The sequence below is a fragment of the Propithecus coquereli genome, unplaced genomic scaffold (assembly GCF_000956105.1).
Source record: "Propithecus coquereli isolate 6110/MARCELLA unplaced genomic scaffold, Pcoq_1.0 Scaffold5, whole genome shotgun sequence".
Classification (NCBI taxonomy): Eukaryota; Metazoa; Chordata; class Mammalia; order Primates; family Indriidae; genus Propithecus; species Propithecus coquereli.
Genome location: NW_012150840.1, coordinates 10,673,184 through 10,692,870, shown reverse-complemented (window position 1 = coordinate 10,692,870; position 19,687 = coordinate 10,673,184). Strand labels below are relative to the sequence as shown.

General features: G+C 34.9%; 1 protein-coding gene across 1 annotated transcript in view; it reads left to right on the top strand.

The window, feature by feature from the left end:
• The window catches only part of LOC105819743, a 74,306-nt gene extending 58,402 nt beyond the window's left edge, over nt 1-15,904 (top strand). Inside the window, exons 5-7 of the mRNA XM_012656046.1 lie at nt 548-619; nt 11,425-11,487; nt 15,740-15,904. Of these exons, the coding sequence (XP_012511500.1) occupies nt 548-619; nt 11,425-11,487; nt 15,740-15,856 (252 nt within the window). The 3' untranslated portion in view covers nt 15,857-15,904. The remainder of the gene's footprint in view (nt 1-547; nt 620-11,424; nt 11,488-15,739) is intronic.
• The last annotated feature ends 3,783 nt before the right edge of the window (nt 15,905-19,687 follow it).

Sequence of the window (19,687 nt, the reverse complement as noted above, 5' to 3'; positions counted from 1 at the left end):
GGAAGTACAGAAATAGCTTGATTGGTTATAGCTGGGCATCTGCCTTCTTTTGACCTGGTCTGATCAGTTAACTGATCAAGTTTTGCTTTCTTTATCTACTAAGGTTGCGTAGGAATTCAGAGTATAGACAGCCTGAGGCCAAATTTAATTTAATAATGGGCAAGTTAGTTGGCGGTGCTTTTATTTTCTAATCTGTCAAATGTTTTGTTATATTTTGTTTTGTTTTGTTTCCTTAGCTGATAGGTTTGTTGTAAGGTCAAATAATATAATGCTTCTCATGATGTTATTTAAACTATAAGGTCAAGTTCACATATGAGGTGCCGATTGTGGTATTTGGTAATGATGTACTATAATGTTTCCTAAACAGTATATACTGCATCTACTCTGAAAAGATGAGTGGAAAAATAATCTGTAGGATTAACCAGGAAAAATAATGTATAGGATTTTTATAATGTCTCTGTTGTTATTAATATTCAGATAAGTAATCCGTGGATAGGTTGAATTCTACCCTTCTATGGTGTTTAATTGTTTCCTTTCTTTGTTTCAGTTACTGGTTGTTGGAGGTTCTTTTGGTCTTCGTGAGTTTTCACAAATCCGATATGATGCTGTGAAGATTAAGGTAAGAACTATAATTGGAGTCAACATGGGTCTGTGTGTGTGTATGTTCTGGTTTAGGAGAATTGTATACTCAGTATACTAAGCATTCTGAGTTTCTCTTGCTTTTCAGAGTTAATATATGATCTTTGTGCTCTTTCCTTTCTCTTTTTTTTTTGGTTTTTTTTTTGAGACAGAATCTTGCTCCTTCACCCCAGCTAGAGTGCAGTGGCGTGATCATAGCTCACTGCAAGCTCAAACTCCTTGGCTCAAGCAATCCTCCTGCCTCAGCCTTCTGAGTAGCTGGTCCTATATGTGGGCACCGTGATGCCTGGCTAATTTTTTTATTTTTAATAGAGACACAGTGTCGCTGTTGCTCAGGCTGGTCTTGAACTCTGGATCTAAGGCAATCCACCCACCTCCGCCTCCCAAAGTGCTGGGATTACAGACATGAGCCACCATGCCTAGCCTTTGTGCTCTTTCTTAATCTTTAAAATAACATTAATGATCCTATGAAAGTGAATCATAAAATGTAAAGAATTTAGTAATCTTTCTTCTTATTTATTGGAAAATTTATAATATTGTTAGCTTTCTCCCACAAAATATGATCTGGTCTAGCTGTTTTTAGGATTTAGAAGGGACTAAAGAACATGGGTCAACAATTTCACTTCATTTTATCTCTCCAATTATTAATATCAATTAGCTGTTTCATATTAATATCAGTAATTTTATAAAGTATATTGATATGTATCTTCAATAACTGTTACTAAAAGAAAGGAATGTGATTTTTCATTATAAATAAAGATACCTATCTTTTTATAGTGTCTACTTTGTGGTAGGACTATACTCATTCATATATATATATATATATATATACTTATATATATGTATCTAAGTATATGTATATGTACACACATGCTCAGATGCTCCTTGACTTACAGTGGGGTTACATTAATAACCAATAAACTCATTGCAAGTCAAAAATGCATTTAATACCCTGATAAACTGATTGTAAAGTTGAAAAATTGTAAGTCAAACCACTGCAAGTTGAGGACCATCTGTATATTACTGTCATTATATTACAGGTGAGGAAACTGAGACTCGGAAAGCTTAACTAGCTTGCCTAAGGTCACGTGGCTATTTAGGGGTAGAGCTAAGATTCTTACCCTCTATGATTACACAATTACTGAGAAATTCAGGCCAGGTATTACATAAAAATTCTGGTGCATTTATTCAGAAATATGTAGTTTTTGTTTGTGGCACATATCTGATATTTGTAGGGTTTTTTTCCAAGTAATATATATATTTCATTAACAGACCTCAGTAATATTGGTGGGAAAGTAAGGAGTATAAAAACCTATTCAATTTTCTCAGTTAATTTTATGGTTTTAGTGAAACCAGCTCTAGCTAATCTTAAAGATAGTAGATATTAGAATAAATATTAAATTTTAAAACAACAAATAGTTGCCATGAGGGAATAGAACAATTTTTAGTTAACTAAACAATTTCAGTTAATAATTTTCAGTTTAACTATGTTAAAAGGTTTCAGTTAGCATCCCAATTACTTTATGAAGGAATTTTTTTTCTTTCCCTTTAACATAACAGTTATGGTAATCTGACATTTAGAAGTGGGAGAACACATGTATTTGAAAAATAATTGAATATTTATCACATGTTAATCATTTGTTAGAACCTTCAGATAAAGTGTCAAGAAACTGGTTCTTAAAGCTTATAAAATAATCAAGGCTGGAAGACATCTAAAAAAAAAAATAGTACCCAAACATATAATATAGCAATATCCAGTAAAATGCCATTACTAGAACTTTAAGGAGAGGCATAGAGATTAGACTTGGGAAAGGGGAATCAGAGAAGGTTTGCTAAAGGTATCAACCCTTAAATGGGTCTTTAAGAATAAGTAGGAATTAGCTAAATAGTAGAAATGATTTATATTCTACAAGGTAGAAGGAGTATTGGGTCTATGGTCAGAGTTTTATTTTAGAACTCTCTCCGGCAGTGGAGTACAGAATGGATGGGAATTGGGGGAGCAATATAGAAAGGGAGAGATTGTTTGGATTGGAAATAAAGAGACCTGTTAGGATTCTGGGACAGTAGCACAGAAGAACAATAATGGAACCTGAAATAAAACATTTGCAATGGTGATAAAGAGAAATAAATGGGTTCCAGGAAAATTGTTTTTGCAGCAAATTGATAGTATTTCATGATTGATGTATGTAATATAAAAATATGAATAAATCTAGGATGACTCAAAGTTTTAGTTTTGAGGACTGGATAACTGGTGGTGCTAATCACCCACTTAACGAGAATGAGGGAGGTTGAGATAACAGGCGAGGTCTAGAAGACGGAGAGAAAGTAAAGAGAACAAGGTTAGGTAAGGTCAAGAGAATGAAGCTGATTGAAGTTGAGAGGACAAGGTAAGTAAAAGTCAAGAGAATAAGGTTAAAAGAATGAGATTGGTCAAGGTCTAGAGGAGGAGGATGAAAGAACAAGGTTGAGGTGAGAAGAATCAGAAGACAAGGCCTACTAAGAGTCAGAGATTGAGGTTGGTTCACTTTCAGAGGTCAAACCCAGGTGAAGTCCAAAGTCAGTGTTTGGGCAAGGTTGAGTTCAAACAAGGTAGAGAGGATGAGGTAGGCTAAGGCTGAGTAGAGTTGAGAGGGTGAGTTTTGTCCTTAACGACTGAGAGGATAGGATTGGTTGAGATTGACAGCAGCTGCAAGGATTGAGAGGTTGAGGTTAAGTGGGGGCTCAAGAAGGGTAGATTGCTGAGTCAGGAGGGGTTGAGACTGGGGTCTAGAGGACAATGTTGACTTAGAAAAATCAAAGGAGGATAAGTTCTGTTGAGAAATTTGGAGAAGGGTGGAAAAAAGGCAGTATTGATTTGGGGTGAGCATCCATCATAGTTTGCTTGAGACTGTCCTGATTTTAGTACTAAAAGTTTGGCATCCCAGGACAGAAAAATTCCTGCTTTTCAGTGATGGGTGTGAAAGGTTCAGAGGAAAGTAAAAGACCCATAAAGCAGCCTAAAAAAATAAGGGCTAAAGCAACAGCTTTCAATTTTTAATGTGAAATGGGTATGGCATAGTTTATCTGTGGTTTGTAGTGGCTATTTCTAGTTTTTTTCCTGGTTGCTGATACTGATAGCTAGGTATCCGCAGTAATGGATGACCTATTGTTGCATCACACCAAGTGAGGTCATTTAAGTGTGCAGTTTAAGTACATTGCAGTTGTGAGCAGTAACAGTCTGACTTTGCCCATCTGCCCATATGTTGTGCTGTGTAAGAAAATAGTGCTAGTTTAATTTTTTTCTTTTTCTTTTTCTTTTTTTTTTTTTTTTTTTTGAGACAGGGTCTTGTTCTGTTGCATGGTCTAGAGTGCAGTGAGTGCAGTGCTGTTTTCACAGCTCACTGCAGCCTCAAACTCCTGGGCTGAAGCTGTCTTCCTGCCCCAGCTTCCTAAGTAGCTGGGACTACAGGTGCACACCACCATGCCTGGCTAATTTTTTAAAAAATTTTTTGTAGAGATGGAGTCTCACTACATTGCTCAGGCTGGTCTTGAACTCCTCCCACCGCAGCTTCCCAAAGTGGGAGGGATTACAGGCATGCGCCAGTTTTTAACATTATAATTTTTTTAAAAAAATATTTTTTGTTATATTTTTTTGGTATCAGATGTGTTGAATAATATTCTAAATATTATGACCATGTTTTGTAAAATTCAGATAATGAAAATAAGAACGATTACAACACCAATGTCAATATGATCCAGACATCACTGAAAAAGGAAGCTAAATTACTCTTATTTTAATGACAGATGAAAGGACACATACAACTGGATTAGGGAGTTAAATAACCAAAACAGAGCACACTGCACAATACACAGAAAAGAAATTGAGATTGGGCATGGTAGAGACAGGGATGTCAAAACACATGTGAAGACTGAATCTCACAGGTCCAGAATGAGACAGGGAAGTATTTATAAATTGATCATTAAGTTTACCCATTTCCCCTCTAAACACTAATACTGTACTCAGACTAAAATAGCAGCTGCTGAGTTTGCTTCTGCATACCATCCAACAAGAACATGTATTATTATAATATATTGTTTCCCTTAATTATTTTATGAAACTGAGTAAAGTTACATTTTTCTGATTTAGAGGTTAGAACTAACCTATCCTGTGGGTGAACAAAAGGGAAATTCTGGTAACAGATCTGTTGACCCCCTACAGTATATAGTCGATTCTCTTAAATATTACCAAGGATCATGCTTTCTATAGTATATCAACTGATAAATTGAATCATGATAACAGATATGTCCACCTTAATTCTTAGGCACTCTGATTTGGAAAATAGTGGAGTTTTAAATTATCTTTTGATTTCTTTGAAGATTTTAATGAAACCACAGAAAATGTAATACAAAAAATGGTTCATATCTTGTCAGTTGTTACTTTGCTCAATCTTCTTTCTACTTCCTTTTTCTTTTTATTTCAAAATATTATAGGGGTATAAATGTTTTTGTTACGTGGCTTGAATCAGGGCTATAAATGTGCCCCTTACCCATAAAGTGTTCATTGTACCCGTTAGGTGGGTTTTTACCCCTCCTCTCCTCCCATCCTCCTCTGCTTGATTTCCAATGACTTTTACTTCCTTCTGTGTACCTGTATGTCCATTGGTTAGTTCCAGTTTATTAAAGTACATGTGGTGTTTGTTTTTCCATTCTTGAGATACTTCACTTAGGTCTTCAATTCCTTCCAAATTGCTACAAAAGGCATTAATTCATACTTTTTTATGGCTAGGTAGTATTCCATGGTATACATATATCACATTTTGTTAATCTACTCATCAATTGATGGGCTCTTGGGTTTATTCCACATCTTTGCATTTGTGAATTGTGCTGCAATAAACATTCGAGTGCAGGTGTCTTTTTGATAAAATGACTTCTTTTTCTTTAGTTAGATACTCAGTAGTGGGATTGCTGGATAAAATGGTAGATCTACTTTTAGTTCTTTGAGAAATCTCCCTCCTATTTTCCATAGGTGGTGTACTAATTTGCAGTCCCACCAACAGTGTATAAGCATTCCTTTCTCTCTGCATCCATGCCAGCATCCATTGTTTTTGGACTTTTTAATAAAAGCCATTATGGCAGGAATAAAGTGATATCTCATTGTAGTTTTAATTTTCATTTCTCTGATGATTAGTATTGTTGAGCATTTTTTCATATGTTTATTGACCATTTCTGTATCTTTTTTTGAAAAACTTCTGTTCATGTCTTTTGCCTACTTCTAAATAGGGTTGTTTTTTTTATTGCTGATTTGTTTGAGTTCTTTGTAGATTCTGGATATTAGCCCCTTATCAGATGTACAGATTGCGAATATTTTCTCCCATTCAGTAGGTTGTCTGTTTGTTCTGTTGATTATTTCCTTAGCTGTGCAGACGCCTTTTGATTTAATCAAGTCCCATTTATTTATTTTTTTGTTGCTATAATTGCCGTTGAGGACTTCGGCATAAATTCTTTTGCCTAGACCAGTATCTAAAAGAGTTTTCCTATATTTTCTTCTAGAATTCTTATGGTTTCATGCCTTACATTTAAGTCTTTTATTCATCTTGAATTAATTTTTGTGAGTAGTGAGAGATAGGGGTCCTGTTTCATTCTTCTGCATGTGGCTATCCAATTTTCCTAGCACCATTTATTGAATAGGGCTTCTTTTCCCCAGTGTACGTTGTCTACTTTTTCAAAGATCGGTTGACTGTAGGTAGATGGTTTTATATCTGGGTTCTCTATTCTGTTCCATTGGTCTATGTCTCTATTTTTGTACTAATACCATGCTGTTTAGTTACTATAGCCCAGTATAGTTTGAGGTCTGGTAATGTGATGCCTCCAGCTTTGTTCTTTTTGCTTAGGATTGCTTTGGCTATTCGGGTTCTATTTTGGTTCCAAATGAAGCGTAGAATTATCTTTCCTAGATCTGTGAAGTATGCCATTGGTATTTTGATGGGGATGGCATTGAATCTGTAAATCACTTTGGGTAGTATGGACATTTTAATAATGTTGATTCTATTGATCCATGAGCATACATTTTTCCATTTGTTTGTGTCATTTGCGATTTCTTTCCTCAGTGTTTTGTAGTTCTTGTAGAGATCTTTCACCTCATTGGTTAAGTATGTTCCTAGGTATTTTATTTTCTTTATAGCTATTGTGAATAGTATTGAGTCTTTAATTTAACTCTCAGCTTGACTGTTAATTGGTATATAGAAATGCCACTGATTTGTATACATTGATTTTATAACCTGAGACTTTACTGAATTTATTCACCAATTCCAGGAGTCTTCTGGTGGAGTCTTTGGGGTTTTCTAGAAACAAGATCATATCATCAGCAAAAAGTGATAGTTTGACCTCCTCTTTCCCAATTTCCCTTTATTTCTTTCTCTTGCCTGATTGCTCTGGGTAGGACTTCCAGCATTCTGTTGAATAGAGGTGGTGACAGTGGGCACCCTTGTCTTGTTCCACTTCTTAGGTAGAATGCTTTCAACTTTTTCCATTCAGTATGATGTTAGCTGTGGGTTTGTCATATATGGCTTTTATAATTTTGAGATATGTTCTTTCTGTGCCTAGTTTGTTGAGGGTTTTTATCCTTGAAAGGGTACTGGATTTTGTCTAATGCTTTTTCTCTATGTATTGAGATGATCATATGATTTTGGTTTTTGCTTTTGTTTATGTGATGAATCACGTTTATTGCTTATCGTGTGTTGAACCATCCTTGCATCCCTGGAATGAAGCTCACTTTGTCATAGTGGATTATTTTTTTGATGTGTTGTTGAATTCAATTTGCTAGTATTTTATTGAGGATTTTTGCATCTATATTCATAATGGATATTGTTCTGTAGTTTTCTTTTTTTGTTGTGTCCTTTCCTGGCTCTGGTATCAAGGTGATGCTGACTTTGTAGAATGAGTTGGGGAGGATTTCCTCCTTCTTGATGTTATGGAATAATTTCTGCAGTATGGGTACCGTTCTTTGTAGGTCTGGTAGAATTTGGCTGTGAATCCATCTGGTCCAGGGCTTTTTTGTGTTGGAAAACCTTTTATTACTGCTTCAATCTTGCTGCTCATTATTGGTCTGTTCGGGAATTCTGTTTCTTCCTGACTGAGTCTTGGAAGGTTGTGTGTTTCCAGGAATTTGTCCATTTCCTCTATGTTTTCTAGTTTATGTGCATAGAGATTTTCATAGTATTTACAGATGATATTTTGTATTTCTGTGCTATCAGTAGTAGTATCTTCTTTTTCGTTTGATTGAGCTTATTTGGGTCCTTTCTCATATTCCTGGTTAATTTAGCAAGAGGTCTATCAATTTTATCTTTCAAAGAACCAACTTTTTGTTTCAGTGAACTTTCGTAATTTTTGTTGTTGTTGTTTTCCATTTCATTTAGTTCTGCTCTAACCTTTGTTATTTGTTTTCTTCTTCTGGCTTTGGGTTTGGTTTGCTCTTCCTTTTCTAGTTCCTTGAGATGTGATATTAGGTTTTTAATTTGTGACCTTCCTGACTTTTTGATGTGGGCATTTAAGGGTGTGAATTTTCTCCGTAGGAATGGTGCTGAATCCCAAAGATTTTGATAGCTGTATCCCCTTTGTTGTTCAATTCAAGGAATCTTTTGATTTCCATCTTAATTTCATTATTAACCCAACAGTCATTCAGCAGCAGGTTGTTTAATTTCCATGACTTTCTGCAGAATTGAGTCTTATTCTTGGAATTGGTTTCTAGTTTTATTCCACTTTGTTCTGAGAAGATATATGGTATGATTTGTATTTTTTTGAATTTGTTGAGATATGTTTTATGGCCTAAGATGTGAGCAGTCTTGGAGAATGTCCCATGTGCTGATGAGAAGAATGAATATTCAATTGTTTTGGGGTAGAATGTTCTGTAAATGTTAGGTACATTTGTTTTAGGGTCCCATTTAAGTCCAGTGTTTTTTAAATTTATTTTCTGCTTTGTCCAGCTGTGACAGTGGAGTGTTGAAGTCTCCGACAATTACGATGCTAGTATTTATTTCCTTGCTTAGCTCTAGTAGAATTTGTTTTATGTATCTTGGAGCTCCTGTATTAGGTGCATATATATTTAGGATTGTTATGTCTTCTTGTTGAATTGCTCCCTTTACCATTATATGATGATCATCTTTGTCTTTCTTTGCTGTTATTGATTTAAAGTTAATTTTGTCTGATACGAGAATGGCTACACCTGCTCTCTTTTGGTTTCTATTTGCATGGAATATTTTTTTTTCATCCTTTCACATTGAGCCTCTGTGTGTCCTTGCGGTTTAGTTGTGTCTGCTAGAGACAGTAGATACTTGGTTTTTTTTCATCCATTCAATCTTTTGAGTGGCACATTTAAACCATTAACATTTAGAGATAGAATTGATATGTGGGATGCTGTTCCGTTCATCATATTGAGTAGAACTTTATTGCTTTGTTTTCCCTTTTGTGTTTTATAAGAGTTATGAGCTTTAGCTTTTTTAGGTGATTTTACACTGGTGGGTATCTATTGTGCTGATTCGTGTATAAATCCAGTTCTGAGTATTTCCTTCAGAGCAGGTCTGGTCTTGATAAATTCCCTTAGTGTTTGCTTGTTTGGAAAAGACTTAATTTCTCCATCAGTTGTGAAACTTAGTTTTTTAGGATACAGAATTCTAGGCTGGCAGTTGTTCTGTTTAAGAAGATTAAAGATGGGGCCCCACTCCCTTCTGGCTTGTACGGTTTCCACTGAAAACTCTGCTGTTAGCCTAATGGGTTTTCCCTTGTAGGTCAGTTGTTACTTACATCTTGCTGCTTGTAGAATTTTTTTCTTCCTTTTGACTTTGGCCAGGTAGATTACTATGTGTCTTGGAGATGTCCTGTTTGCTGTGAATCTTCCTGGTATTTGATGATCATCTTGTATCTGGATGTCTGGATCTCTGGCAATACCAGGGAAGTTTTCCTCAGTAATTCCCTCTAATAGATTTTCCATGCTTTTATCTCTTTCTTCTTCTGTCTCGGGGATATCTATAATTTGTATGTTAGTTTGCTTCGCACAGTCCCGTATCTCTCTAAGTGATTTCTCTGTCTTTTTTATTCTCTTCACTGCCTCTTTAAATTTCTGAGTTAGCTCGAGAGGCTTGAGATTCTTCTTGGTTTAGTCTGTTGCTGAACCTTTCTGCTGTGTTTTGAATTCCCTAAATGATTCAATTCTTGAAGCTCTATTATATCCTTTCTTATGTTGTTTAGCTCTTTAGTGACTTTTTTATTAATTTCCTGAAATACTTTTTTGGCTTCTTTTTGTTGGTGTTCAACTTTCTCTTCAATTCCATTCATCTTATTTGCCATCCATATTCTGAATTCCATTTCTGTCATTTTGGCAATTTCCTTGTGGTTGGAATTCACTACTGTAATTCACTCCATTGTGATCCCTTGAGGGTGTTGAACTGTTTTGTTTTTTCATGTTGCCAGGGTTCTTTTGCTGGTTTCTTCTCATCTGAAACCTCTTTTCTCAACTTAGGGCTAATAGGTTGGCAGGGCACCTGTCTTTTGTGGGAGCTCTCCTGCTTAATTAGAAGAAGGGAAGGTCCTTAGATAGTGCTTGTTTTTGTACTCTGGAATGTTGACATGGCAGGGGAAGGGCATGTACACTAGAAGTCTGTAATGTAGCTGCTCTGATTTGTCCTGTTCAGCTGTGATTGTCACTGTTTAAGCCTGTGCGAGACCCTCTCCATGGAGGCTGGTATCGTGGGGATTGCTCTGCCCGGAATCTCCCTGCACAGGTGACAGTGGCAGCTGGATGAGGCTGTCTAGGCAGTGGCCATGGTTCCTGGGCTTATGGGTGTTTGCTTGAACCCGGTCCCAGTGTACTGGCAGCTCGAGGGTAGGACGTCCCTGGTAGGGCATTAGACCTTGGAGTAGTAATTCTTTGCTATTTTTATATAATTATTGCATTTCCTTCCATTTCTTTATTCTCTAATACTGGAACCTCTAGTAGATATATGTTAGAACTTTAAGATCTACCTTTCCTAATGCACCTTTTCTTTTATCCATCTCATTTTTATCTCTTGGTACATTATTCTAGTGGAATCCTCTGGTTATATTTCTGGTTTACTTATTTGGTCTTAGACTGTGTTCATCACTCACTGTTCAGCTATTTCATTTAATTTAATTTGGTTGGTTATTTATTGATTTCAGCCATCACACTTCTTTCCTAAACACTTTGCCACACACAAAAAAGACTTTTTATATGAGTAGCATGGCATTAGTTCCTATTTAGTGCTACGGAATCCTATTTTTTTCATAGATGTCTCTTTATTTCTGGTCTATGGAAGGTGTCTTTTTTTGTTTTCAAGTGCAGCATTATATTTAGTAGTATCTTGTATGTCATTTCTGTGTAACATAATTTAGGTTGCTGATTAATGATGTGGACTCTGGAAGCAGAGGGCCAATGCTCAAAGCTAAGCTCTGCCTCTTTGACAAGTTATTCAAACTCCCTATGTCCCATTTTCCTTACTTGTGATAATAGGGATAATAATAATACTTACAGGCTTTTTTCAGGGTTAAACAAGATAACATATGCCAAAATGCCTTACACATAAAAATTACTCAGTAAATATTACCTGTTGTTAGTTGCAATAGTGGTGGTAGTGGTACATTAGTTGCGATTATGTGATTAGAGTGGATGGCGAAGATTTTGCCATGTGTTTGTATTCGGCCATATTATTTCAGCCATCCCTTCTATTACTTTTAAAATCAAAAATTGAATCTCACAGACTTAAATAACGTGTGATGCCTCTTTCTTTTCTACAGATTGATCCTGAATTGGAAAAAAAACTGAAAGAAAATAAAGTATCTTTAGAGTCAGAGTATGAGGTACAGTATGTTAATATAGTCTTTGTCCTATACCAGTCGTACTAGTCAGCAACTGATTTTATCTGCCTTAAAGTAAACTTAAATTATCAATAGTGCAGAAAAAAAAAATTTATCTTGAATAGATGACATTTGGTAAACTATATAGTCATTTGAAAAGAAAATAAAGATGGGTGCATATTTAATATACTGCAACTAAATAAATTCCAGATGGATAAAGAATTTAGAAATAAAAACAAAATGCTGAAAGTACCAGGAAAAAAAAATGGAGATTTGTTTTTTGTGGTTTTGAGTCAGAGAAGCCTATTTAAATGTGATATAAAACCCATAAGCTATAAAAGTAAAGATTAATAGTTTCATACATAAAAATTCAAAAGTTCAACCTAAAAAACTAATGTATGTAAAGTCATAAGTTACAGGAGAAATCCTAAAAATATAGTTTGTCTTATCATGACAAATTAGTTTATTTAAATATGAAGACCACCTACAAATCAATATGAAAAAATACAACAACTCAGTTGGTCAGTAGGAACATGGGCAAAGCATGTAAAAAGTTCAGAGGAAAGGAAATAAGTATGAATTCCTATGCTCAATTTATCATTATAGAATGTTAATCAATTAAAGTTTTAGTGAGGTATCATTTTCCACCCATCTGATTAGCAAAAATCAAAGAGTTTAAAAGCACACTATATTATGGGATGTAGTGAAGGAGGGTGTTCTCCATCTCTTAGAGTTTGATTGTTTTTTTTTTACCAGATCCTGTTTTCCTGTTTCTGTATATGTCTTGTCATTTTTGGTTGAAAAGTAGACCTTTTGAATAATATATTGAAGAAAATTTGAAAAGTGTTGATTTTCATTTTAGCAGGCAGTTTAATTATTGGCTAATCACCTTGAACTTGGTTTTGTGCCTTGTAAGAGAGTATCTGTGGAAAGGCTATGGTCTTTTCTAGGCCCCTCTAACTTGGTGGGACTCAATCTTGAAACTGCCTCCCTAGAGGATCTTGACAGGTAGGTGTTGGCTTTAAGCTTGGGATGAGTCTAAAGTAAGTCTTATTTTCAGACATAATCTTTACTCCTGAAGAACAGCCTTTTTGGTGTCTTGTGGTTGTCAAGGTAGCAACAAGGTATTACGGAGAAATCTCCATACTGGCAGAGCTGAAAAATCTCTCTCTTTTTTTGTTTTTTTTGGAGACAGGGTCTCACTTTGTGACTCAGGCAAGAGTGCAATGGCATGTTTATAGCCCACTGCGGCCTCATAATAGTGGGCTCAAGTGATACTCTCACCTTAGCCTCCCAAATAGCTAGGACTACAGGTGCATGCCACCACGCCCAGCTAGTTTTTTTTCCCCATTCTTTGTAGAGACAGGGTCTTGTTCTATTTCCCAGATTGGTCCCAAACTCCTGGGCTCAAGCAGTCCTCCGGCATCAGCCTCCCAAGTAGCTGGTATTACAGGCATGTGCCACCACACCTGCCTTAAAATCCCATATTCTTGACACTGTTTTTCCTCAACATTTCTTGACTCTGTTCCACTCTTAATCCTATAGCTGTTAGCTAAGTGGTAAGTCTTTGGTGGTCTTGCCCAGCACATTTATATACAACCCAGTCTTTAGCCACTCTGCATGTTTTACAGAATTCTACAAAGAATTTCTCCTTCACCAAAGATCTCTAAAGACTGGACCACTTTTGCACGAATTTTTTTTGCCAACCTTGCATCTCATCTAAGAATTACCTTAAATTCTCTTAAGCATATATCTTATGTTACCTGGATAATGGCTATTATTCTTTATTAAAACCTTTTCATAACTTCAGATTATTTCATAACTACACTTGAAAATGCACCTCTCACAAAAATCAACTCATGCTGGGTAACAGACTTAAACCCAAGGAGTGAAACTATTAGAATTCTAGAGGAAAATCTTGGAAATACTCTCCTAGACATTGGCCTAGGCAAAGAATTTATGAAGAAGACCCCAAAGGCAATCACAGCAACAACAAAAATAAATAAATGGGACCTGATCAAATTAAAAAGCTTCTGCACAGCCAAAGAAATTGTCACAAGAGCAAACAGACAACCTACAGAATGCGAGAAAATTTTCGCATGCTACAAATCCGATAAAGGGCTGATAAACTAGAATCTATTTAGAACTCAGGAAAATCAGCAAGAAAAAATTAAACAACCCTATCAAAAAATGGGCTAAGGACATGAACAGAAACTTTTCAAAAGAAGACAGAATAATGGCCAAAAAACATGTGAAAAAATGCTCAACATCTCTAATCATCAGGGAAATGCAAATCAAAACCACAATGAGATACCACTTATCTCCAGTGAGACTGAACTTTATCAAAAAGTCCCAAAACAATAAATGTTGGCGTGGATGCGGAGAGATAGGAACACTCATACACTGCTGGTGGGACTGCAAACTAGTGCAACCTCTGTGGAAAGCAATATGGAGATACCTTAAAGAGATACAAGTGGAAGTACCATTCGATCCAGCAATCCCGTTATTGGGCATCTACCCAAAAGAACAAAAGACACTCTAAAAAAGACACCTGCACCCGAATGTTTATAGCAGCACAATTCACAATTGCAAAGATGTGGAAACAACCCAAGTGTCCATCAATACATGAGTGGATTAATAACATGTGGTATATGTATACCATGGAGTACTATTCAGCTTTAAGAAACAATGGTCATATAGCACCTCTTGTATTCTCCTGGACAGAGCTGGAACGCATTCTACTAAGTGAAGTATCCCAAGAATGGAAAAACAAGCACCACATGTACTCACCATCAAATTGATATTAACTGATCAACACATAAGTGCACATATAAGAATTACATCTATTGGGTGTCAGGCAGATGGGAGTGGGGAGGAGGAGATGGGTATATGCATACATAACGAATGCAATGTGCACCATTAGGGGATGGACACGCTTGAAGCTCTGACTTGGCGGCGGGGAAGGGAGGCAAGGGCAACATACATAACCTAAACATCTATACCCCCATAATATGCTGAAATAAAAAAATATATATTAAAAAGAAAGAAAGAAAATGCCTTGCCACCTTCTTGAATGCTAAATTAGTATAATTTTGTTCCTCCATATATATTTAACACAGACTATTGATAAAACTGTGAGTGAAATTTAGACAATGTTTTTATTCACTCCTTTCCCATTATTTGGTTAAAAACTGTAACTTGCTACTTGTAGATACATAAGTAGTATGCCAATAGTGATGTTGTGGAGGGTTTGTTTGGGAGTAGATTTTCCTTCTAGTTCTTTTAGAAACCACAGAATTTGAGAACTGAAGAAACCGTATAGACCATTCGGTCTAGTCTTTTTATTATTGCTTAAAAGAGAGTTAATGCTGAGGTGGCTTAAACCACTTTAAACCACTTGCCAAAGTTTAAACAGCTAGTTCGTAAAAGAATAATGCTTAGTATCCAAGTGTCAAGGTAAATTTATACCATTTTCCCTATCTCTGGTTATAAGCAATTGTGTGTTTTCTGAGCCATTTTTTTCTATCTTACTCAATTATTTCAGAACAATCAAAGCAGCAGATGCATAAAAGTTACTGTTAGAGTGGTGGTCAATAGAAGAGTCAAGAAACATTCATCCTCTTCCCTTTTATCCTACCTTCATTTCTTTGCTTGACAGAAACTTCAGACTAAATAGAGACAGGAAAATCTAAAATGCATTAATAGTTAAAATTAGTTTCGATTGCCCAAAAAGGTTTTGCTCATGGTATATGTGGGAAAATTCTTTGCATTCTTAAGCCCAGGTTCATTTTTCAGGCACAAGACAACATCTTAGTCTCTTTTCTTTCTTGGGGAAGACTTTAGGACTGCACCTTTGTTCTTTTCTTCTAATTTTCTACCATCCTCTGTGTTAACCCTTTTAGTCATTATTATACTGGATCAGCCTTCAGATAATGGACTTTTGTTTTCCCAGCTTTTTCATCTTTTTGTGCTCTCAAAAATAAAGGCATGTACACTTTTTTTCTATTTAGTAGTTTTATAATTATAGAGAAAGGTGGACATTAACAACAATAACAAATAAGAAAAGTTCTAAATTTTAAGAAATATGACATTTCTTCAATTATGGTTGGTCTGCAGTTGATTTATTTGCTAAAATTGTATTTGGGGGCCTATTGGATTCTTTCCACTCATTTATTCATTTATTCAGTAATGTCCTAATCAAAGCCACAAGGCTCCTTTGCTAATATGTATACTTTAATTTTTTGTGGTTCTATAGAAAATAAAGGACTCCACTTTTGATGATTGGAAGAATATTCGAGGACCCAGGCATTGGGAAGATACTGACCTCCTCCAAGGACGAAATCCAGAAATCCTTCAGACTAAGACAACTTGACTATGCTGATTCTTTTTTTTTTTTTTTAAATAAAAATACCATAAACTGTTATTCTCACTGCATACTCCTTTCTAGGTGAAAGAAAAATTCCAGGTCCCTGGAAACCTGCATATGAGTAATTTGATGTCAGATAATCTTGATAAAATGTCAAGTACAGGTCTTTATACTGTTTAGCTATTCCATTTGCAAATAAAAGTAATAGTGTTGACCACATTTATACTTTCAACAAAAATGTGAATACTGCTACTAAATAAATTATGTATGTATTCTGTTCTCCAACTACCCACCCATAGTCCTTTTCTACTTGCCAGTAGGGCATCATTTTAAAACTTCATTTTGATTTCTGATTCCTAGTGAGAATAGCCGATCTGGATCCAAATTCTCACAGTAAAGCAGTGACTTTATGTCAGACCTATTAGGAAAAGAATAGTGATTTGATCAAAGTCTTGATTTTATGTATAGTACCTCACATATTGTGCTAATCAGTCTCTAAAGCACCACCTGATGATTGTATTGATACCATTAAGATGTCAAGGAAATTATGGCAAATTTGTTCAAATAATCCACAGATGACTAAAATTCGAGAAACACTGGTTTAAGGTATACTTTATGCCTTGGAGTAACTTGTTTTCAAATTGACACTCAAGTTTTTTTGTTTTGTTTTTTAACTTTGGGTTTATGCTATGATATGATCTCTAGGCAAAAGGATAGAATTGAGGGAAGTTAGTTTTAATGAACTTACTTTCTCCTTTTCACCCCGATCTGGGGCAGCCTTGTTCCCCTGCCTTCTGATATTTTCATATTGAGCTCCAGATGCATAAAGTCTCAATGGAAACACTCCCCCTATAACTGCCAAAAGATTATAAACCCAACCCACCCTATTCCCCCAATCAAAATTTGTATTCTTTTCAGCAGGTTTGTTTTAGCAAAAAGTAGAGTAAGTTGATTATTTAGTCATGATAATTTGTGATAGAGATGATTTATAAGAGTTATCAGGGGGAGCAATTGGATTTCACAGGAGAAAGAAAAAAAACCCTCTACCTAAACCTCACTCCTTACACAAAAGTAACTTAAAAATGGATCATTGATTTAAATAAGTAAAACATAAAACTATAAAACTTTAAGAAAAAAAAAAAACCAGAGAAAGTGTTCTGGACCTAGTGAATAGGTCTTACCAAAAAATATTCATAAAAGATGAACTCGACAGATTAACCTTATCAAAATTACTAACATTTGCTCACTAATAAAATTGATAAACCTCTAGCCAGACTAAGAAAAAAGAAGACACAAATTACTAATACTATAAATTTAAAAAGGGACTATCACTACTAGCCATTTATATTAAAAGAATAATAAATATTAACAAGTCTGTGCCCACAATTTGATAACCTAGATGAAGCAGATCAATTTCTTGAAAGACACAATGTACTAAACTCATACAAGAGGAAATAAATAATCTGAATAAGTCCACACCTATAAAAGAAATTGAATCAATAATAAACTTCCAAAAAAGAAAGCACCAGGCCCAGATGGGTTCACTGGTGAACACTACCAAATATTTAAGGAAAGAATTTTGCCAATTCTCTACAATCTCTTCCAGAAGACAGAGGCAGAGGGAATACTTACTAATTCATTCTTACGCCCTACTCTAATACCAAAAGCAGACAAAGACATTACAAGAGAGGAAAACTATAGACCAATATTTCTCATGAATGTAGATGCAAAAATCCTCAACAAAATATTAGTAAATCAAATCCAACATGTATAAGAATAATATGCCATGACCAATTGAGATGTTTAAAATAAATTTTATTATGTATACTTAAGGTATAAAACATAAGATACATATGTCATGTATAGTGAAATGGTTACTATAGTGAAACAAATTAACAAGATTTATTGAATATTTACAAGGCTGGATCAATATTTGAAAAGCAATATAATCTATCACATCAGCAGGCTAAATAAGAAAAATCACATGATCATATTAATAGAAACAGAGAAAACATTTGACAAAATCCAATACCCATTCATAATAAAACCTCTCAGCAAACTAGAAATGAAGAAGAACTTCCTCAACTTGATAAAGAACATCTACAAAAAAATCTACAGCTAACATTACACTTAATAGTAACTTGATGTTTTCCTAGTAATATCAGGAATAATGCATGGATTTCTTCTGTCACCACTCCTATTTAACATCATATGAAAATTCCTAGCTAATGCAATAAGACAAGAAAAGAAAATGTATAGATTGGAAAGAAAGAAATAAAACTGTATTCACAGTTGAGAAGATTTTCTATGTAGAGAATCACAAAGAATTGACAACAAAAAAACTGGAAAAAACAAACATTTATAGCAAAGTTGCAGGATAAAAGGTTAATATATAAAAAACAACTACTTTCCTATATACCAGCAATGAATAATTGGAATTTGAAATTGAAAACATTATTTGCATCAGCACCAAAAAAAAAAAGCACCTTTGGTATAAATCTAACAAAATATGTACAAGACCTATATAAGGAAAACTACAAACCTCTGATAAAAGAAATGAAGGAAGATCTAAATAAATAGATATTCCACGTTCATGAATTGGAAGACACAATATTCTCATAGTTTAATTCTCAACTACATTCAATGCAATCCCAATAAAATCCTAGTAAATTATTTTGTGAATATCAACAAACTGATTCTAAAGATAGTATAAAAAGTTAAAGGAAGGTATGATGACAATGATTCATCAAATAGAGAACATCAATAAAGAGATAGAAATTACAAAACAGAAACAAATGACAATTCTGAGGTTGAAAGCACAAGGACTGAAATGAAAAATTCACTAGAGAGGCACAAGAATAGTTTTCAACTGTCAGAACAAAGAATTCAGTAACTTGAAGATGAGAGATTATTGCAATCTGAAAAACAGAAAGAAATGAAGAAAACAAACAATCCTCAGAGAAATGTCAGACACCATTAAGTGCATCAATTATGAAGAGCAACAGAAGAGAGGAAGTAGCATAAAATTTTTCAAAAAATAGCAGAAACGCTTTCCATATTTGATGAAAAACATTAATCTAAAAATCCAAGAAGCTCAACTAACTTAAAATAGGGTTACTACAAAAAAAATTCCACACCCAGACACAAGCATAGTCAAAATATTGAAAGATGCAGGGAAATCTTAAAAGCAGCAAGAGAAAAACATTTTACAATAAGATTAACAGCTGATTTTTCATCAGACATAATGGAGGCCAGCAGACAATAAGATGACAGACATATTTAAAGTGTTGAAAGAAAAAACTGTCAACAAAGACACCTAATTCTAAGAAAAATACCTTTCAAAAATGAAGGTGATTATCAAGATATTTCCATATAAATGGAAGTTGAAAAAATTTGTAGTTAGCAAACTTGCCTTATGAGAAATACTGAAGGAATTTTTTGGGGTGAAAAAGAAGCATATATAGTATATATAGTAATTCAAATCCACAAGAAAATACAAATAGCACTGATAAAGGTAATTAGGCATGTAATAATATACATTTAAATTATAATTATTTTTACTTCATTTTTAATATATATGTATATTTTAGAGATGGGGTCTCATTCTGTCACTCAGACTAGAGTTCAGTGGTGCAATTGATCATAGCTCACTGTAACCTCAAACTCCTGGGCTCAAGTGATCCTCCCGAGCCTCCCGAGTAGCTAGGACTGCAGGTGTGTGCCACCACATCCAGCTAATTTAAATTTTTTTTTGTTGTTTGTAGAGACAGATTCTCATTATATTGCCCAGGCTGGTCTTGAACTCCAGGCCTCAATTGATCCTCCTACCTCAGCCTC